The sequence below is a fragment of the Prionailurus viverrinus genome, chromosome B3, assembly GCF_022837055.1.
Source record: "Prionailurus viverrinus isolate Anna chromosome B3, UM_Priviv_1.0, whole genome shotgun sequence".
In the NCBI taxonomy this organism is placed as follows: domain Eukaryota; kingdom Metazoa; phylum Chordata; class Mammalia; order Carnivora; family Felidae; genus Prionailurus; species Prionailurus viverrinus.
The window spans coordinates 134,680,719-134,707,732 of NC_062566.1; the positions used below are offsets into that span (position 1 = coordinate 134,680,719).

Here is a 27,014-nt window from a genome sequence, read left to right on the forward strand (position 1 = left end):
TCCGAGGGGGCGGGGCGAGGGCGGGAGGCGGGACGGCGCCGCGGGGGCGCTCCAGAAGCCCCGGGAGGGAGGAAGAGGAGGACGCCGGGCGCGCGCAGGTGAGCTGTCGCGGGGCCGGATGCGGACGGGCGGCCGCCGAGAGGGGCTCGGGGCCGCCCTGGGGCCCTGCGAGCGGGACGCAGCGGGCCGGGCCGTGGGGGGCGACGGCGGAAGGGGCCCGGTGGCCGCGTTGACAGGGGTCTGAGGGTGCGTTTGGCCTGGGCCGTGCGGTCACCCGGGACCCCGACCCCGGAAACGGGCGCTCCGAGCTCCGCGGGCCCCACGCGAAGGGCTGCAGCACCTCCACGTCCTTCCCGCCCCCGGTATGGACCGGTGCCCATTGTCAGCAAGTTATGCGTCCCCCGCCTCTTTCAGGTATTGTTTCCCAAGCTTCGTCCTCGGTACTGTTTGGCTTAGCGGCTGGCAGTTTCCAGAGCGCTGCCTTCGTGCGGGGTGTGCTGCACCGGCGACCGGGAAACTTGAGTTTGGGAGGCATCTGTGGGCAGAACTGCTTTCTCTGACCGATGCCAGAGCCTCCGGACCCCGCCGAAACCTGGGCGAAGTACTTGTGCTGCTCTGGGAATCTGCGCAATCGTATTTCTGCCTTCATTTGGGGGGAAACTCCTGCAGAGGCCGAGCCGGCCGTTAACTTGGTCAACCCCCCCCCCCCCCCCCCCCCCCGCGAAAGGGCTGCGTGCGGGTGTTCGGTGTCCTGGAGGCCAGATGCCCGGGGTTAGGATCCAGACTAGCCGAGCTTGAAATTGGGGGCGAACCTAAACAGAGCCGCGATACACAACGGTTTCATTAGGGATAGCGAATGAAGACAACCGGTTTAAAGAGATTTCACTGATGTGTGGGTAACTTACACAAATGCCTTAGAAACACCGAGACAGCCCGGAAGTGTTGACAGATGAGAAAGCGGAAAAACCCCTTTCCACAACCACCTTTTCATTTGAGAACCAGAGTGTTCTCTGGTATACGTAGTTGCTTGGATTGTTGGTTCCCCTCCTTCTTTGTAGACTTGTCCCAAGCATCCTCAGTAACTTCATTCCCCTTGCTCTTCATTCACTCAAAAACATTCGTTAGGGGTCCATTAAATCTAGGTCTCCGCAGTTGGTGATGTGGAGAAGGTAGAAAAGAATCCAAGGAGTTTGTGTTCTATAGTGAAAGGGCCATTACTGTCTTCAGTGAGTATTGATTTATTGAGTGCTATGTGCCAGGGACTGTTCTCGGTGCTGGGGATACAGCAGTGAACGGATTAAGTGTCTGACCTCATGGAGCTTCACATTTCACTGAAAGGAAGGGAAACAGTAATTAAATAGTATATCATATGCCCTGTGCTGGTAAGTGCTGTAGAAAAAACATAAAGCGATATAATGAAGAAGGAAGAGATTTGCCACTTTTACGTAGAGGGGTGAGAAAAGGCCTGTCTTATTTAATAAGATGGTGGGTTTTTTTTTTTAATATTTTCTTTTTAATTTATTTTTGAAAGCAAGAGATCATGAGCGGGGGAAAGGCGGAGAGAGGGAGGAAGACAGAATACAAAACAGGCTGCAGGCTCCTAGCTGTCAGCACAGAGCCCGGGGGGGGGGGGGGGGGGGTTGAACTCACAGAACGCGAAACCATGACCTGAGCCACCCAGGTACCCCAATAAGGTGATGTTTTAAAAGAGACAGAGAAAACTGGGAAGTAAGGCATGGGAATACCTGGAAGAGTTGTTTCCCGGGGCAGGGGAACAGCAGGTGCAGACCCTATGGCAAGGGCATGCTTGGTGAGTTCAGAGAACATCAGCGGCGAATGAAGGGGAGTTGAAGCTGGGGGCTAGAGAGTAGGCAGTCTTACAGAGCCCCGTAAGGACTTTGGCCTTTTACTCGGGGTGGGTGAATGGGTTAGAGAAGAGGAATGACATAATCTGGCCTAATTTCCCACAGGGTCATGCTAACTGCGTTCTGGAGGTGGGAGGACCGAAGGAGAAAAAGCCAGACCAGTTAGAGAGAGGTATTGCAGTAGTCCAAGCAACAGAAGGCAGTAGCTTGGACTAGAGTAGTAGTGGTAAAGGTAGTAAGTAGCAGTTAGTTTCTGGGTGTATTTTGAAGATGATAAGTAAGATGTGTGTACGAATGATGATTATGTTTGCCATAAAAAGAGTATAAACAAAGTGATGAAAAAGTGAGATCTCATCTGGCTGGCAATCAGAATAGGCCTTGGAAGATTTGAACTGGACTTTTGACGAATGGATACCGTTGACTTCTTTCAAGTCCGAGTGACATGTGACTTCTTTTGGAATACAGAATTGCATTCAGGCTGTCCGTGAAACACCTGAAATTTCCATCAGTAAAGAAAAATAAAAATCGGAAGATTTTACAACTTACATGCTCCCTTTGAGTGTTAAGGGTGTTGCCTTGTGCATGCTATGTTTTCTAGGAGAAATTCAGCATAAGTGTTAAGGCTTAGGACATAGCATTATTACACCTTTAGCTCAAATAGGGTATGAACTCACCGTAAATCCCAGTGCTATTTTCGTGTTTTCATCATCGCAAAATGTTAACACCTAGTGCTAATTAAATGAGGAAAGTGAAGAAACACCGTCAACTGAACACTGTCAACTTTTTAAGAATTCTGTAAAAGGCTTTGAAGTGACGGGTTAGAAGCTGTATACCAGAGCTACGTACATCCTTCAAAGAAATCCGTGTTAATGTGTGAAGCAAAAGGAAAGCGGATGAAATGCTCTTGGCCTTTTGAGACTTGCACTTGAGGTAGGATTATTGGCCGTAGGGCTCCCACATCGCATGGTCCTGGGAGTTGTACAAGACAGCAACGGCCACGGCACTTTACATGGTGTGAAGAGGACCAAACTCAGAGTTAAGTGGCTTGAGCTTCAGGGTCAGGTCTTTAGCTATCTTTTTAATATATAATAATTGACAGTATTTCCTGAGCTTAGCACCATGCTAAGCACTTTCCATAAACTCACTCATTTAGTACTTGTGGTATCCCTCTAGGTAGGGGCTGTGGTTAGCTCTGTTTAGACAGGAAGGACTGTGTGACTAGAGAGATTCAAGTATCTTGCCCCAAGTCTGAGAGTAAGTGGCAGAGCTCAGATTGCTGCCCTTTTCAAGACCCTTTAACCACTGCACCGTACTGGCCACTTCTTGTCCATGTTGAGAGGATTTGCCAGGCTGAAAATCAAATAAAAGTAATCATGATTAAGATACTGCATTCCAGCCCTCTGTGGACTTTTGCAATGTCAAACACTCAAAGTGAAAATATGAACTCTATATACTGTTCTTGAAATCATGCCGCCTCTATTCTTTTATGCCGTATGTATGCACTGTGTTTTGTCATCAAGGACAAATCCACAGTCTTTTTTCAGCTCTTTGATGCTGTAAATTTGTGTTGAAACGCAGCAAAGCCTACTAAATTAAGTAGAGAATGAACAACTTAGTGATAAATACCTTGGTAACGAGTTCATAAATCCTCCAAAACACTAACATAGCACAAAGATTACACCAACGGACGAAGTAAGAGCTTGTTCCTAAATAATTGATGTATGATGTTATAAGGAATGATTTTGGAAACTTTATACAAGGTGACACAATCTACCAGAATAACTGATAGCACCAGTAAGGTATTCCAATTTTTTGAAGGTGCTGGTGATGGAATATTGCTCAGAACCTGGTAGAGAGCCAATTCAGAGTTGAAATGGAAAGCAGAGAGGTTTTCTATTTTATATCTCTTTGGATATTGATTTCTCTTATGTTGCTTATACTGTACTTTATATTAAGTGTAGACCAAATCTTCTGCATAACCTAGAGGATTACATGGAAACAAACTAATGCTGGGAGGATTTTTATTTTAAGCGTTTGGTATTTGAGACTTTTCTTAGAATTTCATTTGTAATTTCTGGTTTTGAAGGAAAGGTTTATGGGGGTATAGTGCTGATGCTTATTTACAGTTTTTTTTTTTAATATGAACTTTATTGTCCAGTTGGTTTCCATACAACACCCAGTGCTCATCCCAACAGGTGTCCTCCTCAATGCCCATCACCCACCTCCCCTCCCTCCCACCCCCCATCAACCCTGTTTGTTCTCAGTTTTTTTTTTTTTTAAGTTTTTTTTAATGTTTATTTGTTTTTCAGAGAGAGAGACAGAGACAGAGACAGAGTATGAGCAGGGGAAGGGCAGAGAGAGAGTGAGACAGAATCTGAAGCAGGCTCCAGGCTCTGAGCTGTCATCACAGAGCCTGACATGGGGCTCGAACTCACAAGCCGTGAGATCATGCCCTGAGCCAAAGTTGGAGACTTAATGGACTGAGCCACCCACGCGCCCCTGTTCTCAGTTTTTAAGAGTCTCTTATATTTTGGCTCCCTCCCTCTCTAACCTCTTTTTTTTTTTTCTTCTTCCCCTCCCTCATGGTCTTCTGTTAAGTTTCTCAGGATCCACATAAGAGTGAAAACATATGGTATCTGTCTTTCTCTGTAGGACTTATTTCACTCAGCATTACACTCTCCAGTTCCATCCACGTTGCTACAAAAGGCCAGATTTCATTCTTTCTCATTGCCACGTAGTATTCCATTGTGTATATAAACCACAATTTCTTTTTCTATTCATCAGTTGATGGACACTTAGGCTCTTTCCATAATTTGGCTATTGTTGAAAGTGCTGCTATAAACATTGGGGTACAAGTGCCCCTATGCATCAGCACTCCTGCCTGTATCCCTCGGGTAAATTCCTAGCAGTGCTATTGCTGGGTCATAGGGTAGATCTATTTTATAATTTTTTGAAGAACTTCCACACGGTTTTCCAGAGCAGCTGCACCAGTCTGCATTCCCACCACCAGTGCAAGAGGGTTCCCGTTTCTCCGCATCCTCGCCAGCATCTATAGTCTCCTGATTTGTTCATTTTAGCCACTCTGACTGGCGTGAGGTGGTATCTCAGTGTGGTTTTGGTTTGTATTTCCCTGATGAGGAGCAACGTTGAGCATCTTTTCATGTGCCTGTTGGCCATCCAGATGTCTTCTTTAGAGAAGTGTCTATTCATGTTTTCTGCCCATTTCTTCATTGGATTATTTGTTTTCAATGTTCAGTGTTCAGTGTTTTCAATGTTTCAGTGTTCTTCACTGGATTATTTGTGGAGTTTCGTGAGCTCTTTATAGATTTTGGATACTAGTCCTTTGTCCAATATGTCATTTGCAAATATCTTTTCCCATTCTGTTGGCTGCCTTTTAGTTTTGTTGATTGTTTCTTTTGCAGTGCAGAAGCTTTTTATCTTCATGAGGTCCCAATAGTTCATTTTTGCTTTTAATTCCCTTGCCTTTGGAGACATGTCAAGTAAGAAATTGCTGCGGCTGAGGTCAGAGAGGTTTTTTCCTGCTTTCTCCTCTAGGGTTTTGATGGTTTCCTGTCTCACATTCAGGTCCTTTATCCATTTTGAATTTATTTTTGTGAATGGTGTAAGAATGTGGTCTAGTTTCATCCTTCTTCATGTTGCTGTCCAGTTCACCCAGCACCATTTGTTAAAGAGACTGTCTTTTTTCCATTGGATATTCTTTCCTGCTTTGTCAAAGATGAGTTGGCCATACTTTTGTGGGTCTAATTCTGGGGTTTCTATTCTATTCCATTGGTCTATGTGTCTGTGTTTGTGCCAATACCATGCTGTCTTGATGATTACAGCTTTGTAGTAGAGGCTAAAGTCTGGGATTATGATCCCTCCTGCTTTGGTCTTCTTCTTCAAAATTACTTTGGCTCTTCGGGGCCTTTTGTGATTCCATACAAATTTCTAGCTTCGAGGAGAATGCTGGTACAGTTTTGATTGGGATTGCATTGAATGTGTAGATAGCTTTGGGTAGTATTGACATTTTAACAATATTCTTCCAATCCTTGAGCATGGAATGTTTTTCCTTTTCTTTATATCTTCTTCAGTTTCCTTCATAAGCTGTCTATAGTTTTCAGCATACAGATATTTTACATCTTTGGTTAGGTTTATTCCTAGGTATTTTATGCTTCTTGGTGCAATTGTGAATGGGATCTGTTTCTTTATTTGTCTTTCTGTTGCTTCATTATTAGTGTATAAGAATGCAACTGATTTCTGTACATTGATTTTGTATCCTGCGACTTTGCTGAATTCATGTATCAGTTCTAGCAGACTTTTGGTGGAGTCTGTCAGGTTTTCCATGTATAATATCATGTCATCTGCAAAATGAAAGCTTGACTTCATCTTTGCCGATTTTGATGCCTTTGATTTCCTTTTGTTGTCTGATTGCTGATGCTAGAACTTCCAACACTGTGTTAAACAACAGTGGTGAGAGTGGACATCCCTGTCGTGCTCCTGATCTCAGGGAGAAAGCTCTCAGTTTTTCCCCATTGAGGATGATATTAGCTGTGGGCTTTTCATAAATGGCTTTTATGATGTTAAAGTATGTTCCTTCTATCCTGACTTTCTCGAGGGTTTTTATTAAGAAAGGATGCTGAATTTTGTCAAATGCTTTTTCTGCATCAATTGACAGGATCATATGGTTCTTATCTTTTCTTTTATTAATGTAATGTATCACATTGATAGATTTGCGAATGGTGAACCAGCCCTGTAGCCCAGGAATGAATCCCTCTTGATCATGGTGAATAATTCTTTTTATATGCTGTTGAATTCGATTTGCTAGTATCTTATTGAGAATTTTTGCATCCATATTCACCAGGGATATTGGCCTATAGTTCTCTTTTTTTGCTGGGTCTCTGTCTGGTTTAGGAATCAAAGTAATGCTGGCTTCATAGAATGAGACTGGAAGTTTTCCTTCCCTTTCTATTTTTTGGAACAGCTTGAGGAGGATAGGTATTATCTCTGTTTTAAATGTCTGGTAGAATTCCCCTGGGAAGCCATCTGGTCCTGGACTCTTATTTGTTGGGAGATTTTTGATAACTGATTCAATTTCTTTGCTGGTTATGGGTCTGTTCAAGTTTTCTATTTCTTCCTGTTTGAGTTTTGGAAGTGTGTGGGTGCTTAGGAATTTGTCCATTTCTTCCAGGTTGTCCAGTTTGTGGACATATAATTTTTCATAGTATTCCCTGATAATTGCTTTTATTTCTGAGGGATTGGTTGTAATAATTCTATTTTCAGTCATGATTTTATCTATTTGGGTCATCTCCCTTTTCTTTTTGAGAAGCCTGGCTAGAGGTTTATCAATTTTGTTTATTTTTTCAAAAACCAACTCTTGGTTTCATTTATCTGCTCTACAGTTTTTTTAGATTCGATATTGTTTATTTCTGCTCTGATCTTTATTATTTCTCTTCTTCTGCTGGGTCTGGGGTGTCTTTGCTGTTCTGCTTCTGTTTCCTTTATGTGTGCTGTTAGATTTTGTATTTGGGATTTTTCTTGTTTCTTGAGATAGGCCTGGATTGCAATGTATTTTCCTCTCAGGACTGCCTTCTCTGCATCCCAAGGCGTTTGGATTGTTGTATTTTCATTTTCATTTGTTTCCATATATTTTTTAATATCTTCTCGATTGCCTGGGTGACCCATTCATCCTTTAGTAGGGTGTTCTTTAACCTCCATGGTTTTGGAGGTTTTCCAGACTTTTTCCTGCGGTTGATTTCAAGCTTCATAGCATTGTGGTCTGAAAGTGTGCATGGTATGATCTCAATTCTTGTATACTTCTGAAGGGCTGTTTTGTGACCCAGTATGTTATCTATTTTGGAAAATGTTCCATGTGCACTTGAGAAGAAAGTATATTCTGTTGCTTTGGGATGCAGAGTTCTAAATGTATCTGTCAAGTCCATATGATCCAATGTATCATTCAGGGCCCTTGTTTCTTTATTGATCCTGTGTCTAGATGATCTATTCTTGTTGTAAGTGGAGTATTAAAGTCCCCTGAAATTACCACATTCTTATCAATAACGTTGCTGATGTTTGTGATTAATTGTTTTATATGTTTGGGGGCTTCCGTATTCGGGGCATAGACATTTATAATTGTTAGCTCTTCCTGATGGATAGACCCTGTAATTATTATATAATGCCCTTCTTCACCTCTTGTTACAGCCTTTAATTTAAAGTCTAGTTTGTCTGGTATAAGTATGGCTACTCCAGCTTTCTTTTGGCTTCTAGTAGCATGATAGGTAGTTCTCCATCCCCTCACTTTCAATCTGAAGGTGTCCTGAGGTCTAAAATGAGTCTCTTGTAGACAGCAAATAGATGGGTCTTGTTTTTTTATCCATTCCGATACCCTATGTCTTTTGGTTGGAGCATTTAGTCTATTTACATTTGGTGTTATTATAGAAAGATATGGGTTTAGGGTCATTGTGATGTATGTAGGTTCCATGCTTGTAGTGATGTCTCTGGTACTTTGTGGTCCTTGTAACATTTCACTCACAGAATCCGCCTTAGGATCTCTTGTAGGGCTGGTTTACTGGTGATGAATTCCTTCAGTTTTTGTTTGTTTGGGAAGACCTTTATCTCTCCTTCTATTCTAAATGACAGACTTGCTGGATAAAGGATTCTCGGCTGCATATTTTTTCTGTTCATCACATTGAAGATTTCCTGCCATTCCTTTCTGGCCTGCCAAGTTTCAGTAGATAAATCTGTCACTAGTCTTATCGGTCTCCCTTTATATGTTAGAGTGTGTTTATCCCTAGCTGCTTTTAGAATTTTCTCTTTATCCTTGTATTTTGCCAGTTTCACTATGCTATGTCATGCAGAAGATCGAGTGAAGTTATGTCTCAAGGGAGTTCTCTGTGCCTCTTGGATTTCAATGCCTTTTTCCTTCCCCAGATCAGGGAAGTTCTCAGCTATGATTTGTTCAAGTACACCTTCAGCCCCTTTCTCTCTCTCTTCCTCTTCTGGAATTCCTATTATACGGATATTGTTCCATTTCATTGCATCACTTAGTTCTCTAATTCTCCCCTCATACTCTTGGATTTTTTTCTCTCTCTTTTTCTCAGCTTCCTCTTTGTCTCCATAATTTTATCTTCTAATTCACCCATTCTCTCCTCTGCCTCTTCAGTCCCAGCTGTGGTCGCATCCATTTTATTTTGCCCCTCATTTATAGCATTTTTTAGTTCCTCATGACTGTTTCTTAGTCCCTTGATCTCTGTAGCAATAGATTCTCTGCTGTCTATACTTTTTTCAAGCCAAGCAATTAATTTTATGACCATTATTCTAAATTCTTGTTCTGTTATATTGCTTAAATCGTTTTTGATCAATTCGTTAGTTGTCACTACTTCCTGGAGTTTCTTTTGAGGAGAGTTCTTCTGTTTCGTCATTTTGGATAGTCCCTGGGGTGGCGGAACCTCAGGGCACTTCCCCTGTGGTCCGGAGTAACTTGTGTTGGTGGGCGGGCCGCAGTCAGACCCGATGTCTGTCACCAGCCCACCGCTGGGGCCACAGTCAGACTGGTGTGAACCTTATCTTCCCCTCTCCCAGGGGCAGGACTCACTGTGGAGTGGTGTGGCCCCTGTCTGGGCTACTTGCACACTGTCAGGCTTGTGGTGCTGCTTTGATGGGATCTGGCGTATTAGCCGGGGTGGATCCGCAAGGTGCACAGGGGCAGGAGGGGCAGACTCAGCTTGCTTTGCCCTCGGTGGTCCCCTGCGGGGGGGGCCCTGCAGCCCTGGGAGGGAGGCAGACCCCTCGGAGGGATGGATCCACAGAAGCACAGTGTTGGGTGTTTGCGCCGTGCAAGCAAGGTCAGTGACGGGAACTGGTTCCCTTTGGGATTTCGTCTGGGGGATGGGAGGGGGAGATGGCGCTGGCCAGCGTCTTTGTTCCCCGCCTAGCTGAGCTCTGTCTTCCGGGGCTCAACACCTCTCCCTCCCAGTGTCCTCTTGCCCTCCCGCTCTCTGAGTAGAGCTGTTGACTTTTAACATTTCAGATGTTAAGTCCCGCTGGCTGTCGGAACTCACTTAGGCCGGCCCCTCCGCTTTTGCAGGCCAGACTGGGGGGCACTGCCTGGCCAGGCGGGCTGCCTCTCCACCGCCCCGGCTCCCTCCCGCCAGTCTGTAGCGCGCACCGCCTCTCCGCCCTTCCTACCCTCTTCCGTGGGCCTCTCGTCTGCGCCTGGCTCCGGAGAGTCCGTTCTGCTAGTCTTCTGCCGGTTTTCTGGGTTATTTAGGCCAATGTGGGTGGAATCTAGGCGATCAGCAGAACGCGGTGAGCCCAGCGTCCTCCTGTGCCACCATCTTCTCCGCTTATTTGCAGTTTAAAAGGCCTCTCAAATTAATGCTATCTGTATATTTCTTCACTGTTAGCTCCCTCCCTCCATAATCAGCAAAAGTACCGTACAATTCTGTTGGCTTGATTCATTATTACTCAGTTGTGTATGTGTGTCTCTGCCATTGTTGGAAATGGGGTGCAGAGTAATTTTATAAATCAGTGTACAAATGGAAAAATAGGCCATTTTCATTTGAATTGCAAATACCATGGGGGTGCCTGGTTGGCTCAGTCGGTTAAGTGTCCAACTCAGGTCATGATCTCATGGTTCTGGAATTCGAGCTCCGCTTCGGGCTCTGTGCTGACAGCTCAGAGCCTGGTGACTGCTTTAGATTCTGTGCCGCCCTCTCTCTCTGCCCCTCCTCTACTTGCTTTCTGTCTCTCTGTCTCTCTCTCTCTCTCTGTCAAAAATAAACAAACATTAAAAATATTTTTTAATAAAATTCTGTATATTTGTAATACTATAAATGATTCTGATTTTAATTTCAAAACACACATATATCTTAGAAAACACACACAAAATGTTATGTGTTAACAGAAAACAAAGATTAAACTAGCTTTGGCTGATTCCTGAATGTTGCTAATTATAATTAATCAACTTTATTCACCTTTACTTTCAAAACACTTGTTTGAAATGCAGATAAATTCAAACCTCTCAAGCTACCAGTTACTTTAACTATCTCAACAGCTTGGCTTCTCTAAGAAGAATGTTTCCGCTTCTATGCCTTGTACTTCCCAATATATCATGTTTTCAAAACAGGTTTGTCTTATTGCAAACATAATATATTTCCTTTTTGCCATAGAAAAAGTAGAAGATAAAAAGTTAAGAGGTTGGGAATAAAGGCCTTAGTAATCAATACGTTGATAACCAGTTTCCTGCATCTTCCAAAAACACTACCAGAGCTCCAAAACCATACCACCAGATGGAGTAAGAGCTATCAAGAATTACCTTGGCTGTTTGCAAAACACAGTGTCCTAACTGCAGTGGGAGGAGATATGAAGACTTAGAGAGGTCTGACTCGATACTAACCTGCTACCCTTCTACTAGCTTCCACCTCTGCTCGTTAATTTTATACCCCTAGCTAGATCCAGTGCCTGGAATTTTAAGCCTTTTGAGTTAATTTCTAAGATTAGAGCAGTATTTCTTTTATTTTTCACTCAAAGATTTTTATCAGAAGCAAACTCTAGGGGTATGGAGGCATAACCTGAAGAGGATATGGCCTAAGACCTCCGTGTGCTTTGAAGTTCTAGGCAATTTTGCATCGTGCTGCCTAATACTGTTACTATAACAGTGACGCGTGTTTGAGGGGAACGTCTACAGTGTTTATCCGGTGGCTTTGTATGCCCCTTGTCACAGGGCCAGGTATCACAGCTTGAGAAGCAGAGAGTTAGAGTTTTTTCTTTGGTTTATTCATTCGGAAAATATTCAGTGAGAAGCACCTGTCTGGCCTAGTCAGTGGAGTGTGTGACTCTTGATCTCGGGATTGTGAGTTCGAGCCCCACATTGGGTGTAGAGATTATAAATAAACTTAAGTATATATATATACACACACACACATATGTATACATATATACATATGTATATGTATATACATATATATGTGTGTATACATATGTATATATAGATATATATATATATTCAGTAAAGATCTGCCTTATGGGAGATGTGCTGATGCTGTAGACATCACGGACCCTGATTTGCAATGAAGTATGAAAACTTGCAGCAATACTGATGCAAAGGAAGAAGGACATAGTGATTTACTCTCTCTTGAGATCAGATACAGAATCCTGAAATAAATGTGTCTGAGCTGAATTTTGAAGAATTAAAAGTCTGAAAGTACAGCTCAACTTTGAAAAATGCAGGCACCAACCCCCATGTAGTTGAAAGTCCAGATATAACTTTTGACTCCCCAAACTCTGAACCAATAGCCTACTGTTGACCTGAAGTCATACCAATGATATGAACAGTTAACATATATTTTGTATGTTGCATGCATTATGTGCTGTATTTTTAACAATCAGTAGAGAAAAGACATTACTAAGTAAGTCACAAAGAAGAGAAAATAGATTTATAGTACATTATTTTAAAAATCTGCATGTAAGTGGAACTATGCATATCAAACCCATGTTGTTCAAGGGTCACCTGCAGTGTCAAAATACAGTGGTTTTTAAGTTTGAAACATGAGTCTCATACAAATTTAGTAAGCATGTGTCAGAAATGTATTTAACTCCATAGAGTGAGTCATGAGAATAGAAGGCACAGTCTAAGAACTACAGTTAATGATGTTGTAATAGCTGTGTAACAGGACAGGTGGTAGCCACACTCGGGGTGAACATGGCGTAATGTATGAACTTGTCAAGTCATTAAGTTACATACCTGAGACTAACATCGTGTGTCAACTATACTCAAATTTGTGTAATGTATTTCATTCATTCATGAAGGAACTGGCAAGGTGGTAAAGCTGATCCAAAGTAATATGGGAAAGAAGTGCCTGGTTGGCTTGGTTGCTGGACAGTACGACTCTTGACCTTGGGGGGTCATGAGTGTGAGCCCCCATGTTTGGTGTAGAGATTACTTTAAACCTTTAAAAAAAAAAATATATATATATATATATATATATATGTATATATATATATATATATATATATATACATATATATATGTATGGGATTGTCCAAAATCACTGAAAGAAAAACTGAGAAATAAGATCACAAAGTTAGCTCAAAACTGGCTACTGGGATATGCACTTGTAGTGAAGGCAGAGGGACAGGGCCCAGATTTCCCCTTCTATCTGAAACAGTGAGAAAGTGGGCAAAAATATATGGGAGAAAAAGGCTTTTAAGACTTAGGGCATCAGACAATGAAGAACACTGATCCCTGAGAGGCAAGATGCAAATGAGATGAGCCCAGGGGCGCCTGGGTGGCTCAGTCAGTTAAGTGGCCGACTTCAGCTCAGGGTCATGATCTCGCGGTCTGTGAGTTTGAGCCCCGCGTTGGGCTCTGTGCTGACAGCTCAGAGACTGGAACCTGCTTCAGATTCTGTGTCTCCTCTGCCCCTCCCCCGCTCATACTCTGTCTCTCTGTCTCAAAAATAAATAACTATTAAAAAAAAAAAAAAAGATGAGATGAGCCCATTGCCCCAGCTTATTGCCTCAAGAGAATTTTTAGCCATGGCACCAGGAGAAGAAGCCCATGTGGAGCCCAGTAGTCTCCCTTCCCTTAATTGAGGATATGGAGCTAGGAGTTCAGAAAGGCAAAGCCAGCTAGTGGGGAATACTAGAAAGTAGAGAACTTCACAGAAAGCAAGAAATACACAGAGGATCCTTCTCCAGCCTGCAGCTGAGTGTTGATTAACACGTAGGTGTGAGGAAACTACCCAAAAGAATTAGAGGACTTTTCAGAACTCAGACAGGACCAGGGATGTTCCTGTTCCTATCACCCTTAATGGAAAACCTCATAATCCCTAGGACATCAGAATGTTCAGAAAGGTTTTTGACTCTATAGTTGTGTCAAAATTAACCAGAAGTGAAGTGTAGCTTTGATACTGCCTTGAAAAGTCTAAAAGCAAGACCCAAAAGGACCAAGCTGTTTCCAGATAACTATACCCCAGAAGAATGCTCAATAATAATTATAGGAGTATTAAAATAGCCAAGACCATACAAGGTAAAATACACATTGTCTGGCATCCAATAAAAAATTACCAGGCATGCAAAGCAGGTTTACTCTAGGTTTACAACCTATAGTAAGAAAAATCTATAAGTTGAAATTAATCCAGAAATAGCAAATCAGTAGACAGGGACATTAAAACTCTATTTCATATGTTTAAAAAGCTAGAGAAAAGACTGAACAAATTAAGCAGAGACATGGAAACTAGGTATTTTTTTAAGACTCAAGTTGAAGAGGTTGGATACAGCAAAAGAAAAGATTCGTGAATTTGAAGACATAGCAATAAAAGCTCTTCAAAGTGAAACACAAAGAGAAAGAGGCTAAAAACATGAAAAAAGGAGTAGACATCTTCACTTAGACTCATGTTTATTAAATTGTGGCGTCCCTGAAGAGGGGAGGAACAGATCAATGTTTGAAGAAATAATGGCCAAGGGACACCAAGGTGGTTCATTCGGTTGAACATCCAACTCTTGGTTTTAGCTCAGGCCATGATCTCATGATTTGTGAGTTGAAGCCCTGTGCCTGTCTCTGCCCTGATAGTGCAGAGCCTGCTTGGGATTCACTCTGTCCCTCTCTTTGCCCCTCCCCCGCTCATGCATGCTCACACTCTCTCTCAAATAAATAAAAACTTAAAAAAAAGAATTGCCAAATTTTTCCAAATTTGTTGAAAACTATATAAACCCACAGATGCAAGAGACTCCGTGAACCCCAAGTAAAAGAAACAAGGAAAACTACACCAAGAGGAACAGAGATAACAGTGACATTAGATTTCTCATAGGAAATCACGTAAGCAAGAAAATAGAGAAACATCTTTAAAGTCTTGAAAGGCAGGGGAGGGGGGGGAACCCTGTTAACCTAGGATTCTATACCCGGCAAAACTATCTTTGAAAAATGAAGGTAAAAGGAAGACTTACTTAAATAAAAGCTGAAAGAATTTATTAACAGTGGGTCTGCACTACAGGAATGTTAAAGGAAATGTTCAGGCAGAGAAATATGATACAAATCATAGACACAAATGTAGACAAACAGGAAGGAATGCGGAACACCAGAGATGTAACTATCTGGTTAAATATAAAATGCTTGTTTTCTTATTATCTAAACTCTGAAAAATTATTGACTGTTTAAAACAAAAGTAGTATGTACTATCAAGTTTCTGACATGTAGAAGTAAAATAAGACAAAAATAGCACAAAGGCTACATAGTATATACTCTTGTAAAGTTCTTATACTGTACATGAAGTGGTATATCACTTCAAGGTTGAAGGTAGATGATGATAATTAAAGATGTATAAAGTAACCACTAAAAACACACAGAGAGTTCTAGTTAATAAGCCACCAAACGATATAAAGTAGAATCCTAAAAAGTGGTCAGTCCAAAAGTAGGCAGAAAAAGAAGGAAAAGGGAAGAGAGTATAAATCGCATAAAAAAAAAACAAGGTAAATAATAACCATATCAATAATTATAGTAATGTTAAATATAAGTGGTCTAAACACTACGATTAAAAGGTAAAGATTGTCAGATTGGATAAAAAGGCAGGACCAAACTATATGCTGCCTAAAAGAAACCCACTTTAAATATAAAGACGTTGTTATTACCATTCTCAAAGCTTAAAACTATTATATCAGAATCAAATTTTCCTGTCTGGGTATCAGCACCCATCAGATTGGGCCATCTGTATCTATTATTACTCTCCTAACATTGTCCTTGTATTAGACTAGTTAGACTAGTCTCCTCAGAATTCCTGCCACACCCCATGCAGATTTTTGCTTATGCTCTGTTCCCTATGAAGAGTTCTTCACAGCTCTAAGGTTCTTTCTGCTTTACCCATAATTTCATCTGTGCTCATTCAAGACCAGTTTTGACTGACCTGTTCCATGAGTCAAAGTCAAGCCGCATCATAAATGACAGTTGCATCATAGATCACAGAATGTCAGAGCTCTCAAGAGCAGTAAAGAATTTGTCTATTTCCCTTATTTTATAGGTGAGAAAACCATGAGTCCAGTGAGGTTACGTGACCAGCCCAAGTTCGTACAAGTTTAGTGGTAAGTTTGTAGAAAGACAAAAACATTGCTTTTTCTAATTATCTGCCACTCACGATTAAGTACATTTCTTAGGTTATAATTATGATGCATGTGCGTAGCGTTAATATTTATGTACGTATTTCATGTGCTTGTCTTATTTCCCAAACTAAGCTACCAGTAGAAACCTCTAATTAGTATTCTAATGCTTAGAAAAATGCTGGATATATAGATGCACAGTGGATTACGATATTCAGTTAATAAACGTAGAGTCTAAATTGACAAGATCACAAAACGTAAAAATAATTCATTACTTTTTACCATTTGAAACAAAATGGTTAATTACCCTCCATAGGGTAGCTAAGATTCAAAATGTTTTTTCTAACATGTATTTCTAAATCTTGCTACTCCTATATAAAATAAGTTTCCTTTAGTACTTTTCTATCTACCGATTTTTTTCAACCATAGTATAAACTCAGTTAATCATGTTAATCATCTTACTCATGAGTATTCACAAAGGTCTATACCTGTGCTGTCTGCTACAGGAACCACTATTTAAACTTAGATGAATGAAAATGAAATAAAATTTGAAATTCAGTTCCTCAGTCACTCTAACCAAGCTTGCTGGTAGCTATTGTATTCTGTGCTGATAAAGAATGTTTCTGTCATTGCACAAAGTTCTGTCGGGTCTAGAATTTGTTATATGATGATAAATTATTTTGCCTGCAGAAAGGGAAACCAAAGATTTTTACCAGATTCTCATACTGATGAGAGAACCATTCTGGTAACCAGACTGCAGCTCCAAGGTGTCAGTAGTAATTCCAGTAGTGTCCCTTCACCGAAACGGACATGCATCCCCTCATCCTGTGTGGTGCAGGCCTCCACAGCCAGGTACACGAGATAATCCATTGAGAAGTAAGAGAAAATAGTTTAAATTCATATTTGTGTGTTTGTAATATTTTAATTGTAGTAGAATATGTGTCTAAGTAGACATATACCAAGGTGTCTGCTCAAAGTATTTTTGTTCCTGGAATGCGTAATCAGAAATGTAGAAACCATTTCCTTAGTGTCCCAGTGATAAAGCCACCCTATTGCTCCCTGGTCTCTCTGCTGTAGCTCCTGCACTGTCCACACCAACCGACTTCCTGTTTTTTGGCTCTGTGTTCAATCTACTCATGAGAGGATCTGTTTGGATAGGCCACTCGCCATCCGGAGTCCAGTAGTTGGACAGAGCTCTTGACTCAGGATACTTTATAAACCCCTTGCCGGCCTTGAGATGGTACCTTTAATTGAAACACCATCCCCAGTATTTTGCTGTGATCATGGTCCTGGAGTGACAGAGTACAAAGCATGAGCCTGTAATTAAGGAACCTTTCCAAAGAAAGCACTGAGCTTGGCAGGTGCTCTGAGCCTTCTTTTAAGAGAACCACGTAAACTGCCTAGTACTTTACATTGCCCATCCAGTGTGTGTATTAAAAATAAATTATAACTTCCAAAAAAGAAAGTCAGAAAATGAAGTCTCTTTGACTGTCTTCATACTCCTTTCCTGCCAATAGGGTACAGACACTGTGGTGGACAGAATAACGGCCCCCAAAAATGTCTGTGTTTTAATCTCCAGAAACTGAGTATGTTACCTTACATGATAAAAGGAACTTTGCAGGTTTGATTAACTCTAGGGCCGTGGGTCTGGGACATACCCTTGATTGTCCGGGTAGGCCCAGTGTAAGTACAAGGCTCCTTGTAAGAGGGGTGCCCATGTCAAGAGTCAGGAAAGGAAGGTGTCACTGCAGAACCGGAGGGTGGAGTGATGTGTTCTGAAGGTACAGGAAGGGACCATGAGCCAAGGAATACCGCCAACTTCTAGAAGCTAGAAGAGACAAGAAAACAAAACCCTGCTGATACCTGGATTTTAGATTTCTCTCCTTCAGAATTATAGGAAAAGAAACGTGTTGTTTTAAGCCACTAGATTTGCGGTAATTTGTTACATTAGCAATAGGAAGCTATTTTTTTTTTTTAAGAATGTATTTTTTTTTCAACGTTTATTTATTTTGGGGACAGAGAGAGACAGAGCATGAACGGGGGAGGGGCAGAGAGAGAGGGAGACACAGAATCGGAAGCAGGCTCCAGGCTCCGAGCCATCAGCCCAGAGCCTGACGCGGGGCTCGAACTCACGGACCGCGAGATCGTGACCTGGCTGAAGTCGGACGCTTAACCGACTGCGCCACCCAGGCGCCCCCAGATGCATACTTCTATTCACGTTTTACAGAGCTTTTATTAGGCACTTTCTGCGTGACAGGCACAAAAATATCAGAGTTTAATTTTTTATTTTTTTAAAGTTTATTTTGAGAAAGAGCACATGCATGCGCAAGGTGGGGGCGAAAAGAGGGAGAGAGAGAATCCCAAACAGTCTCCGTGCTGTCAGTGCAGAGCCCGATGCAAGGCTCGCAAGACTCGATCCGAAGGCCCCATTTTTAAAATCTCTTTACTTTTAGAAAACCAGTGAAGAGCTAGGGGCACCTGGGTGGTTCAGTCAGTTTAGCATCCAACTCTTGATTTCAGCTCAGGTCATGATCTCACGGTTCGTGGGATTGAGCCCCACATGCTTAGCATGGAGCCTGCTTGGGATTCTCTTTCTCTGTCTCTCCCTCTGGGCCCCTTCCCCCCACCCCCAAATAAATAACAAATAAATATAAAAAACCATTGACAAGCTAGATCAGTCACTGCTTTTCATTTTGAGTAGACTTGTATATCAGTTAGGATGCTTTCAGTTGCCTGTAAAGAATGGGAAATTGTTGGATTCAGTAACTGAAAATGTGAAGGTCGGACAGCTGTCAGGACTTTGGCCCCATTTCCCTCTGTATCTCTTATCTCTGTTCTTCCCCACTGTCAGCATCATGCTTGGGCTAGTTTCCTGTCTCAGGATGGCCACCGGGAACAACTGGGGCTGTGCACTCAAACTGTTCTGGGTTGAAGTGACTGGAAAGAATTCATGCATTGATTAGGACAGTCTTTAGCCAGGACTGGAGTCAGTCTCACTCATGTTGCTTGGTTACCTGACTCAGTAGGAGAAGGAAGTGTTGTTAGGAAAAGGAAAGTGTACTGATAAGCAAGAACCTGTTAAAAACAACAAAAGATAAAATTGTAATATCTTGAATACTGCTTCAATATCGTTTCATATATATATATCATCACCAGCAGTTCTGAACATGTCTATTTTATGCATCATGTAAAGACATTCTAGGAAAAACTCTTCTAAAAGATTGTAGTTAGGAAAGTTGTGTCTTTTTTGTCCACTGGTGATAATTATTACAGAACAGTTGGATGACTAACTTTATTGACCTGTGAGGATGTCTTCATTCTGCTGTTGGATTCTTCATCTTTCTCCATTATTAAAGCCCTAATTACAATGAATTAGACTCTTGCTTTAAAAGCTCGTCAAGATTTCTCATATAAACATCTTTTTTATGTGATGATTATCATTTCTGACATCCACAATTGAGGTACCTGTAGAAAAAGAGCTGGAATTTTTAAGATAGTAGAAAATTATATAAATATCCATAACAAGTTGGGAGAATCAATCATACTATAGTCAGGACAATGGATGCTTATTCTAGCTCAGAGAAATGAAATCTTAACTGACTTTTAAAGCCTGTGGGTAAAAAGAAACCATATTTCCTTCTAAAGAAGCCTCCCTACTTTCCAACGCAATCTGACATTCATTAACTTTTCTCATTTGTGTATTTCAAATTTTAACAATGCTCACTGCTACCCCAGTCACAGAAAAGAAGCTAGAACTGCCTAGCAGCCGGCAGTAATGTTGGATTGAGTTCGCCTGAGAAATAATATTTTTCAAATTATAATCTTTGGATCAGTTCAAAGAAATGGTGAAAACATGAGTCATTCAATAAATGTTGTTGGGACAGTAAGCCATCCGTTTCAAAAATAAAGCCACACAAAATAAATTCCAGCTGGATCAGAGAATTAACTACACATACAGAGAATGAGAGCTCAGAAGAGTACTTAAGAGGTTTTTAAAATGTGATCATCGGATGGGGAAGGCCTTCTTAAAACCCCAAATCCAAAAGTCATAAAAGGAGCTATTGAGAATAGTGTAGTGTAGTAGGTCAGAATTTGTATTCTGATTTCAGAGACGAGCTGAGTTCATTTCCATTTCTGTTTTTTACAGCTGTATGATCTCGGAACTAAGAATACCCTGTAAATATTCAGAAAGATGTTTAATCGAAAAAATATATACTCACTGAGGCCTCATTCTGCCTCTCAAATGGGTAAATATTAGAAAAGATTGTCAAGAGGGTAGTGAAAAAGAGTATAGTCCCTCATATTCTATTCACAGGGTATAAATGAGTACAGCCTGTTTTTTGAAGGTGAATCAGCAGTCTGTTGAAAGTTAAAATGAGCACACACTTTGACTCAGCAATTCCAATTTTAAATACCTACACTAGAAAAATAATTACACATTAGAAAGAAGAATGTACTAGGATTTTTATTGAGACATTGTTTGAAATAGCTAAAAGCTAATATTCTGAATTAGTGTCACTGTGGGGGAGGAGTGGAAAACCTAGGTCTTTTTTTTTTTTTTTTTTGAAAATCTGTACATGTCTGTGAAAACAATCAAAAATGGTTTTAAATTTTTTTAACATTTATTCATTTTTGAGAGACAGAGAGCGAGAGGGGGAGGGGCAGAGAGAGGGGAAGACACAGAATCCAAAGCAGGCTCCAGGCTCTGAGCTGTCAGCACACAGCCCCGCGCGGGGCTTGAACCCACGAACCGTGAGATCATGACCTGAGCCGAAGTCGGACGCTTAACCGACTGAGCCATCCCGGCGCCCCCCAAAAATGGTTTTAGACAGTATTTTCCCTAAAAGTTGTTACTAATTCATTACTATTTTCTATTGGGCCGTAGCTACTTTTCATCAAACAATAATATTTGGCATGTCCGTCTGTAAACACGTTTTATATCTGCTTCTTCGCAGAATGGAAACAGACTGTAATCCCATGGAGCTAAGTAGCATGTCAGGATTTGAAGAAGATGCGCAGCTTAATGGTTTTGAAGAAGCTGATATGAAAGATATGAAGCTAGAAGCTGAAGCAGTTGTCAACGATGTTCTCTTTGCTGTTAACAACATGTTTGTCTCAAAAAACTTGCGCTGTGCAGATGATGTGGCCTATATCAATGTGGAAACAAGAGAGAGGAACAGATACTGCCTGGAGCTGACTGAAGCAGGGCTCAGGGTAAGTCACCTTTCTTTTTAGGGAAAAAAAAAAATTTATTGCCTTCTTTACCGTTTTAGGGGTTGGGGAGCGGGTGGGGTGTTAACTGAGGACACTCAGCAGCTCCAAGATTTTTGTAAGGAAACTTTTTTCCCTATGAATTCTTACTGATTCTAAAGTCTTTGGGTCAACATGGGGAAACTGGATTTTTTAAAAAAGAAAAACCATTTGATTTGCAGAGTGTTAGTTTGCTTTGATCATCACCCCCCCAAAGTAACTTATTTCTTGTCTGTAGCTAAATATGCCCGCCAAAATCAGGCATTCTCTACGCTGGATGAGTTTTGCGATCATTGTGTTAAGAGGACCTTTTCCCACCTCTCATAAAATGTCTCTTCTGGGGCACCTGGGTGGCTCAGTCTGTTGAGCATCTGACTCTTGATTTCGGCTCAGGTCATGATCCCAGGGTCATGGGATTGAGGTCTGCATTAGGCTCTGTGCTGGGCGTGGAGCCTGCTTGGGACTCTCTCTCTCCCTCTCACTCTCTCTGCCCCTCCCCTGCTCTCTGCTCACATGCTCGCTCACTCGCTCCCTCAATAAAAAAAAAAAACTTAAAAAAAAAAACAGAAATAGGCAAATGAAGAGTAGAGATACATGACCCTGCATAAATTAATGTGATCTTACATGGATTAATTCCAAGGTGACGGTGTGAAGGTAGGAAGGATTCTGATCAGAGTGAGAACCCAGTGTGAATTTGAGTCATCTTGGGTGAGTCATTCTGCCTCTCTGAGTCCTTGCTTCTTTATAACCTAGAGACTAGAAAAGGAAGGAAGGAAGGAAGGAAGGAAGGAAGGAAGGAAGGAAGGGAGGGAGGGAGGGAGGGAGGAAGGGGTAAGAAAACTAAAGAGGATGGGGGGATGGTTATATGAACAGCTTGCAGAAAGGTCTAGATCACTTACAAACCTGGCACATAGGTATCCAAATATTTGTTTTTGCACTTTTACTCAGTTAAGTTACTGAGCAGCTGTCCTGTGTCAGGAATTGAAAATCAAACCGTGAGTAAGACATGATCCCCATCCACTAGGAAAACTACCGTCTAGCAAGGAAGAGAGGGGCAAACGCAACTGTAAATCCAAGCAGACGGTGCTGCGGCCCGGCGGTTCTGAAGAGGGGTGACACGTCGTCTGTAGATGTCTGCCTCTACCTTTCATTTAAAGCAAAAACAGTGCCACTTCCAACATAAACTTGCATCTTCTATGACTTGAGTAGATGCCATAAAAAATTAGAGTTCATATACGGAATTCACACGCTTTGGTCAAGTCAACAAAAACTAAATTGATTTCCCCCTACCCTGTGCTGGTGAACCCGGATTCATCTTGTTGGGGAAAAAAGCTCTCGTTGTGTTTAAAGACAACGCACACACAGAATAGCATTCCCTTTTGTCTCACAGGGCTGAGCACGTGTTTCCCTGACAGATAAGTAACGTGCTTATAACGTTAAACTAGTAATGTAACTAATTGTAAAGCGTGATCAATAGAGATTCTTTAAAGATAAGATCTTTTAAAACATTTTGAGAAAGGAATAAGTGAAAAATAATTTTTGTAAGTCTTTAAAATATGGACTGATATATATATATTATCTATGATGTGCCTTTAATTAATGATCCTTAATATACGTGGGATTAAGTGGAAGGACGTTCCAGTCTATGAAAATGAAATACTGGTTCTGTGTAGCTTTCTACATTCCTTTTCAGGATCAGGAGTAGGTAAATTAAACTTTTACGTTTTGAGACAAGAGTGATAAAGAGGGCATTTTAAAGCTGGTGGTGTTCCCATGTTTCAGCCTGATTAGAAATATGCATATTCTAGGGGCACCCGGGTGGCTCAGTCAGTTAAGCGTCCAGCTCTTGGTTTCGGCTCGGATCATGATCTCACAGTTCCGTGAAATCGAGCCCTGCATCACACTCTGTGCTGGCAGCGCGGAGCCTGCTTGAGATACTCTCCCTCCCTCTCTCTGCCCCTCCCCCATCACACTGTCTCTGTCTCGCAAATAAGAGGAAGTAAAACTTAAAAAAGAAATCTGCATATTCTGAGTATTGATTGAGAAATCGTGTCCTTGGGGAATGGCCTGTGTAAACAGTTGGTTTTTGCTTTCTGTACCAAGATGAAGTCTGGTTCTTTAATTCACTGTTGCGTTTCTCTTGTAGGTGGTAGGTTATGCTTTTGACCAAGTGGACGATCACTTACACACCCCCTATCATGAAACAGTCTACTCTTTGCTGGATACCCTCAGCCCTGCCTACCGGGAAGCATTTGGAAACGCACTCCTTCAAAGACTGGAAGCTTTGAAAAGGGATGGACAGTCATGACTAAGCTTTTTCCTTGTAGAGGGGGCTGCTGCTGGTACAAAATGGTGACATAAAGCTTGAAATTCTTACATACTGTCATAGTGGAAAATGTATCTTTGGTTTTAGGTCTATCATTTCTTGCTTCAAATTTAGGCTTTTGACTCATATTATTATTGACTAATGGATTCTCTTTCTTAGTTTTGGATTCATTAAGGGAATCCTGAGGCCATTGCTGTGACACCATCATTAAGACCTTCAGATTTCTTCATATAGTATCTCTGCGTTTCAAAACCTAATCAGTATTTCATTCTGTTGTTTCAGGATTTCAATGCTGCCAGCACTGTCTTTTACATAGGAAATTCTAGGTTTGCACAGTAATAGACAGGAATTAAAATGACCTAACTTCAGGCTTTGATTCAGCTTGCTGAATCAGGGGTCTGCTACTAGCTTGGACTGACTTTGTAGTAATCATTTTGCTACTAGCCTTATCGGAAACAAATTATCAACTAGTTTCCCCCGCACAAATTTTGGAATTCACTGCTTCACCTAATCTATTTATATTACTAATATGGACTGATAAAGATGAATTAATTATATATATTACTTCGCTAGTATTAAATGGAAAACAGGTACTGAAATGATAGTTCTGTATTCCTTGTTTGCAACAGCCAGCCAACTAAGAGGACAAACCGTTAGCAAATGAATGTAGTAATCACTTGTTTCCAAGATATTGAAGCACATAAGCAAATATAGGAACAGGCTCCATTTTTCTTAACAAAAAAACATCTTCAGTGTGTGTGTGATTGAAAAGGATGAAGATTCTGATGTCCTAGAAGACAATATTTTGGCCTGTGTTGATTCTTATTATGAATGTTTGTTTACATAATGTACAGTGTATATTCAGAAAGTATTTTTGCTTCTACGTTTGCTTTCTCTAATGCAGTGCTCTGGTATTCCCGCAGCTCCCCCCACCCCCCGCCCTTTCCCAACAGATGCACAGTGTGCCGTCTCCATGCTAAATCTGAATGTAATGTGAGTGCATCGTGTGGGTTTGAAACCAAAGGATGAGTGGAACATTCAGAAGCTTAATATTTAAAAGAGGGAGACTCGGTTTTTATATTTAATTACAGGTACTAATATTTATAAAAAATAAACTGTGCCATGCTGCTACGTGGTTTCAAGTACACGTGGGATACGAAGGATCGGGGAGTCGACTTTTTAGTAGCAATCGAAAGCAGCAGCTGTGGGAATGTTGAACTACATCCTGCATCTGGACGCACCTTCGTAATTTGTCATCTGCGGACCTTTTTGAATCACGATTAGGCAATAGGTACTCTTAGGCTCTGAAGGTCATGTAGACCAGATTGAAGTTTGGTTTGTATCAGTATTCATTGTCAAAGGTCACCGCAAGGCTCTAACTATGTTTGCTAAATGCGTGTTCATTCACAACTTTATTTTCAGATGCTAACTGTTTGGGCAGTGAAGTCCAACTGCAGGTCGGATTTTCTCACGCTTACTCTCAGGCTAAATAAATGTAAAGGAGATTTGTAAAGTTTGAATAAAATTCTGTTGACTCATTCTGAGCTAAGTATGAACAAAAGTGATTGTATGTTCGAAAATTGACATTGTCCGTGTTGTGATAAGTGGCTGGTTCCAGGAGCTTTTGTGTCCATTTTTGAATTCCATATTGTTACATTTTGTTGTCAAGTGATTTGCTCTTTTTATTATTATGAAAGAGGAACACAGAGAGAAGACATGAATAAAGCTATACAGACACTAAAACTATTTCATCTAGGTTGTTTAAAGAATTTAGTAAGACAAAGTAACAAGTAAAAGATAAAGGAAGCCTTGATTTTACTCCCCCAAAAAGGGGGAGGAAAAAAAGAAAAACCTCTAAATAAGTAACTCTTACAAGTCAACAAGAAAAAAAGGGAACAGTGGGCATATAATATGATCAGACAACTCCGGAAAATATATAGATGTTCAGGAACCACTTGAGAGATATTCAACCTGACCAGTAATTCAAGAAAGGAAAATAGGGTTAGCTGTGTATTTCACCTAATAATTTAATAACTTCTCTTATTTAAATATAATCATCTCAATAAGGATTTAGTGAGGGGCACTCTTACATTCTATCAGAGGGTATATTGAAACCTTTCTGGAAAACACTGGTAATAGAGCCTTTATAAAAAGCTTTTAACTTATGGACTGGTAGTATCTTAGCTATCTAGCATAGGGAAATGATTCAGCAGAAGATACACTACAAGGATATTCATTTTCTCTGGCGAAACATTGGAAAGGCTCTAAAACGTGGTTGTTCTGCTACGTCCTCCTGATGGAAAAATGTGCGGCCGTTAAAAATCATGAAGAAAGGGGCGCCTGGGTGGCTAGTCAGTGGAGCATCCCACTTCGGCTCAGGTCATGATCTCACCGTCTGTGAGTTCGAGCCACACATCAGGCTCTCTGCTGTCAGCACAGAGCCCCCTTCAGTTCCTCTGTCCACCCCTCCCCACCTCAACCCCCTCCCCCTGCTCATGCGCTCTCAAAAATGAACTTCAAAAAATAATGAAAAAAAATGGCAACGGGAAAAAATTATACCACGTGCAAAAAAGATATCTAAAACTGTGATCTGTTTTCGAACAACGGGAAGAATAAAATGTTCTGCAGTGTTAACACGAGCTATCAGTAGGTGATAAGATCGGTGATTTTCGTCGTCTTCATACTTTTTCACAGTTTCTTCATTAGCTTCTAGGCGATAATTCGGCGAGACCTGGATGGTGGTTCAGCGGCCGAAGAACCTTTTCCTCGCGAAAGCACCAAGCTGCATTGCATCGTGCTCACTCCCAGGACCCTTGAAGAGGCAGCTTGACTGCGAAGCCAGGACTGCCCGCCCACCCCCTTGCCCAGGACGACAGCCTTCCTCCCACCTTTCCTCCAGGTCAGCAGCGAATCGGCCGCTAGTGGTGTCCTTAGCCGCCTCCATCACACCGCGCTCTTCCCTGTCTGGTGTTCAAACACCCAGGATGTGCTGTTTGTCACGGGGAACAGGGTGAAACACAGATCCTGACGTGTGCCACGCGGACCTCCGAACTCTGCCCTCGGCCCCTTTGTTTTGGGGATGGCTTGGCCGAGACGTGGACAGAGGGAAGGCCTTGCTCAGCAGTCCACCCGTGGGCACGCGTGGGGTCAGAACCCCGTCTTCCGTCTCCACCAACTGTCCCCATCCAGTGACACAAGCGTCACCTGAACTCCATGGCTGCAGGCTTACTTCATTTTATTGCGCTTCACAGATAATACAGGGGAGGAGGGAGGCGGGGCGGACAGTTCCCACAAATTAAAGGTATATTTGTGTGGTCACTTGTGATCAGTGATCTTTGATGTTACTATTATCATTGTTGCGGGTGCCACAAAGCACACCCATACAGGACGGTGAACCTTATTGATAAACTGTGTTCTGACGGCTCCAGCGACCGGCCGTTCCCCCCCCCCCCCCCCCGGTCTCTCTCCCTCTCCTTGCACCTCCC

At 41.7% G+C, this 27,014-nt stretch overlaps 1 protein-coding gene across 7 annotated transcripts; it reads left to right on the plus strand.

Annotated features, from left to right (window-relative positions):
* The first annotated feature begins 13 nt into the window (after window positions 1–13).
* GSKIP (GSK3B interacting protein) lies at window positions 14–26,847 on the plus strand. 7 transcript variants are annotated; one of them, XR_007153009.1, is made up of 5 exons: window positions 14–98; window positions 15,878–15,938; window positions 20,909–21,167; window positions 23,350–26,428; window positions 26,539–26,847. XR_007153009.1 is itself a non-coding variant. In XM_047862908.1 (5 exons), exons 4-5 carry the CDS (start codon window positions 20,910–20,912, stop codon window positions 23,509–23,511), a joined length of 420 nt encoding a protein of 139 aa, XP_047718864.1. In that variant the 5' UTR covers window positions 14–98; window positions 15,878–15,938; window positions 16,644–16,829; window position 20,909; the 3' UTR covers window positions 23,512–26,847. The 7 variants fall into 7 exon arrangements, 6 of the variants coding, with proteins under 6 accessions (XP_047718864.1, XP_047718862.1, XP_047718861.1 ...); XM_047862908.1 differs by adding an exon at window positions 16,644–16,829 and having other exon boundaries at window positions 23,350–26,847; XM_047862906.1 differs by adding an exon at window positions 16,644–16,805 and having other exon boundaries at window positions 23,350–26,847.
* Window positions 26,848–27,014: the final 167 nt, after the last annotated feature.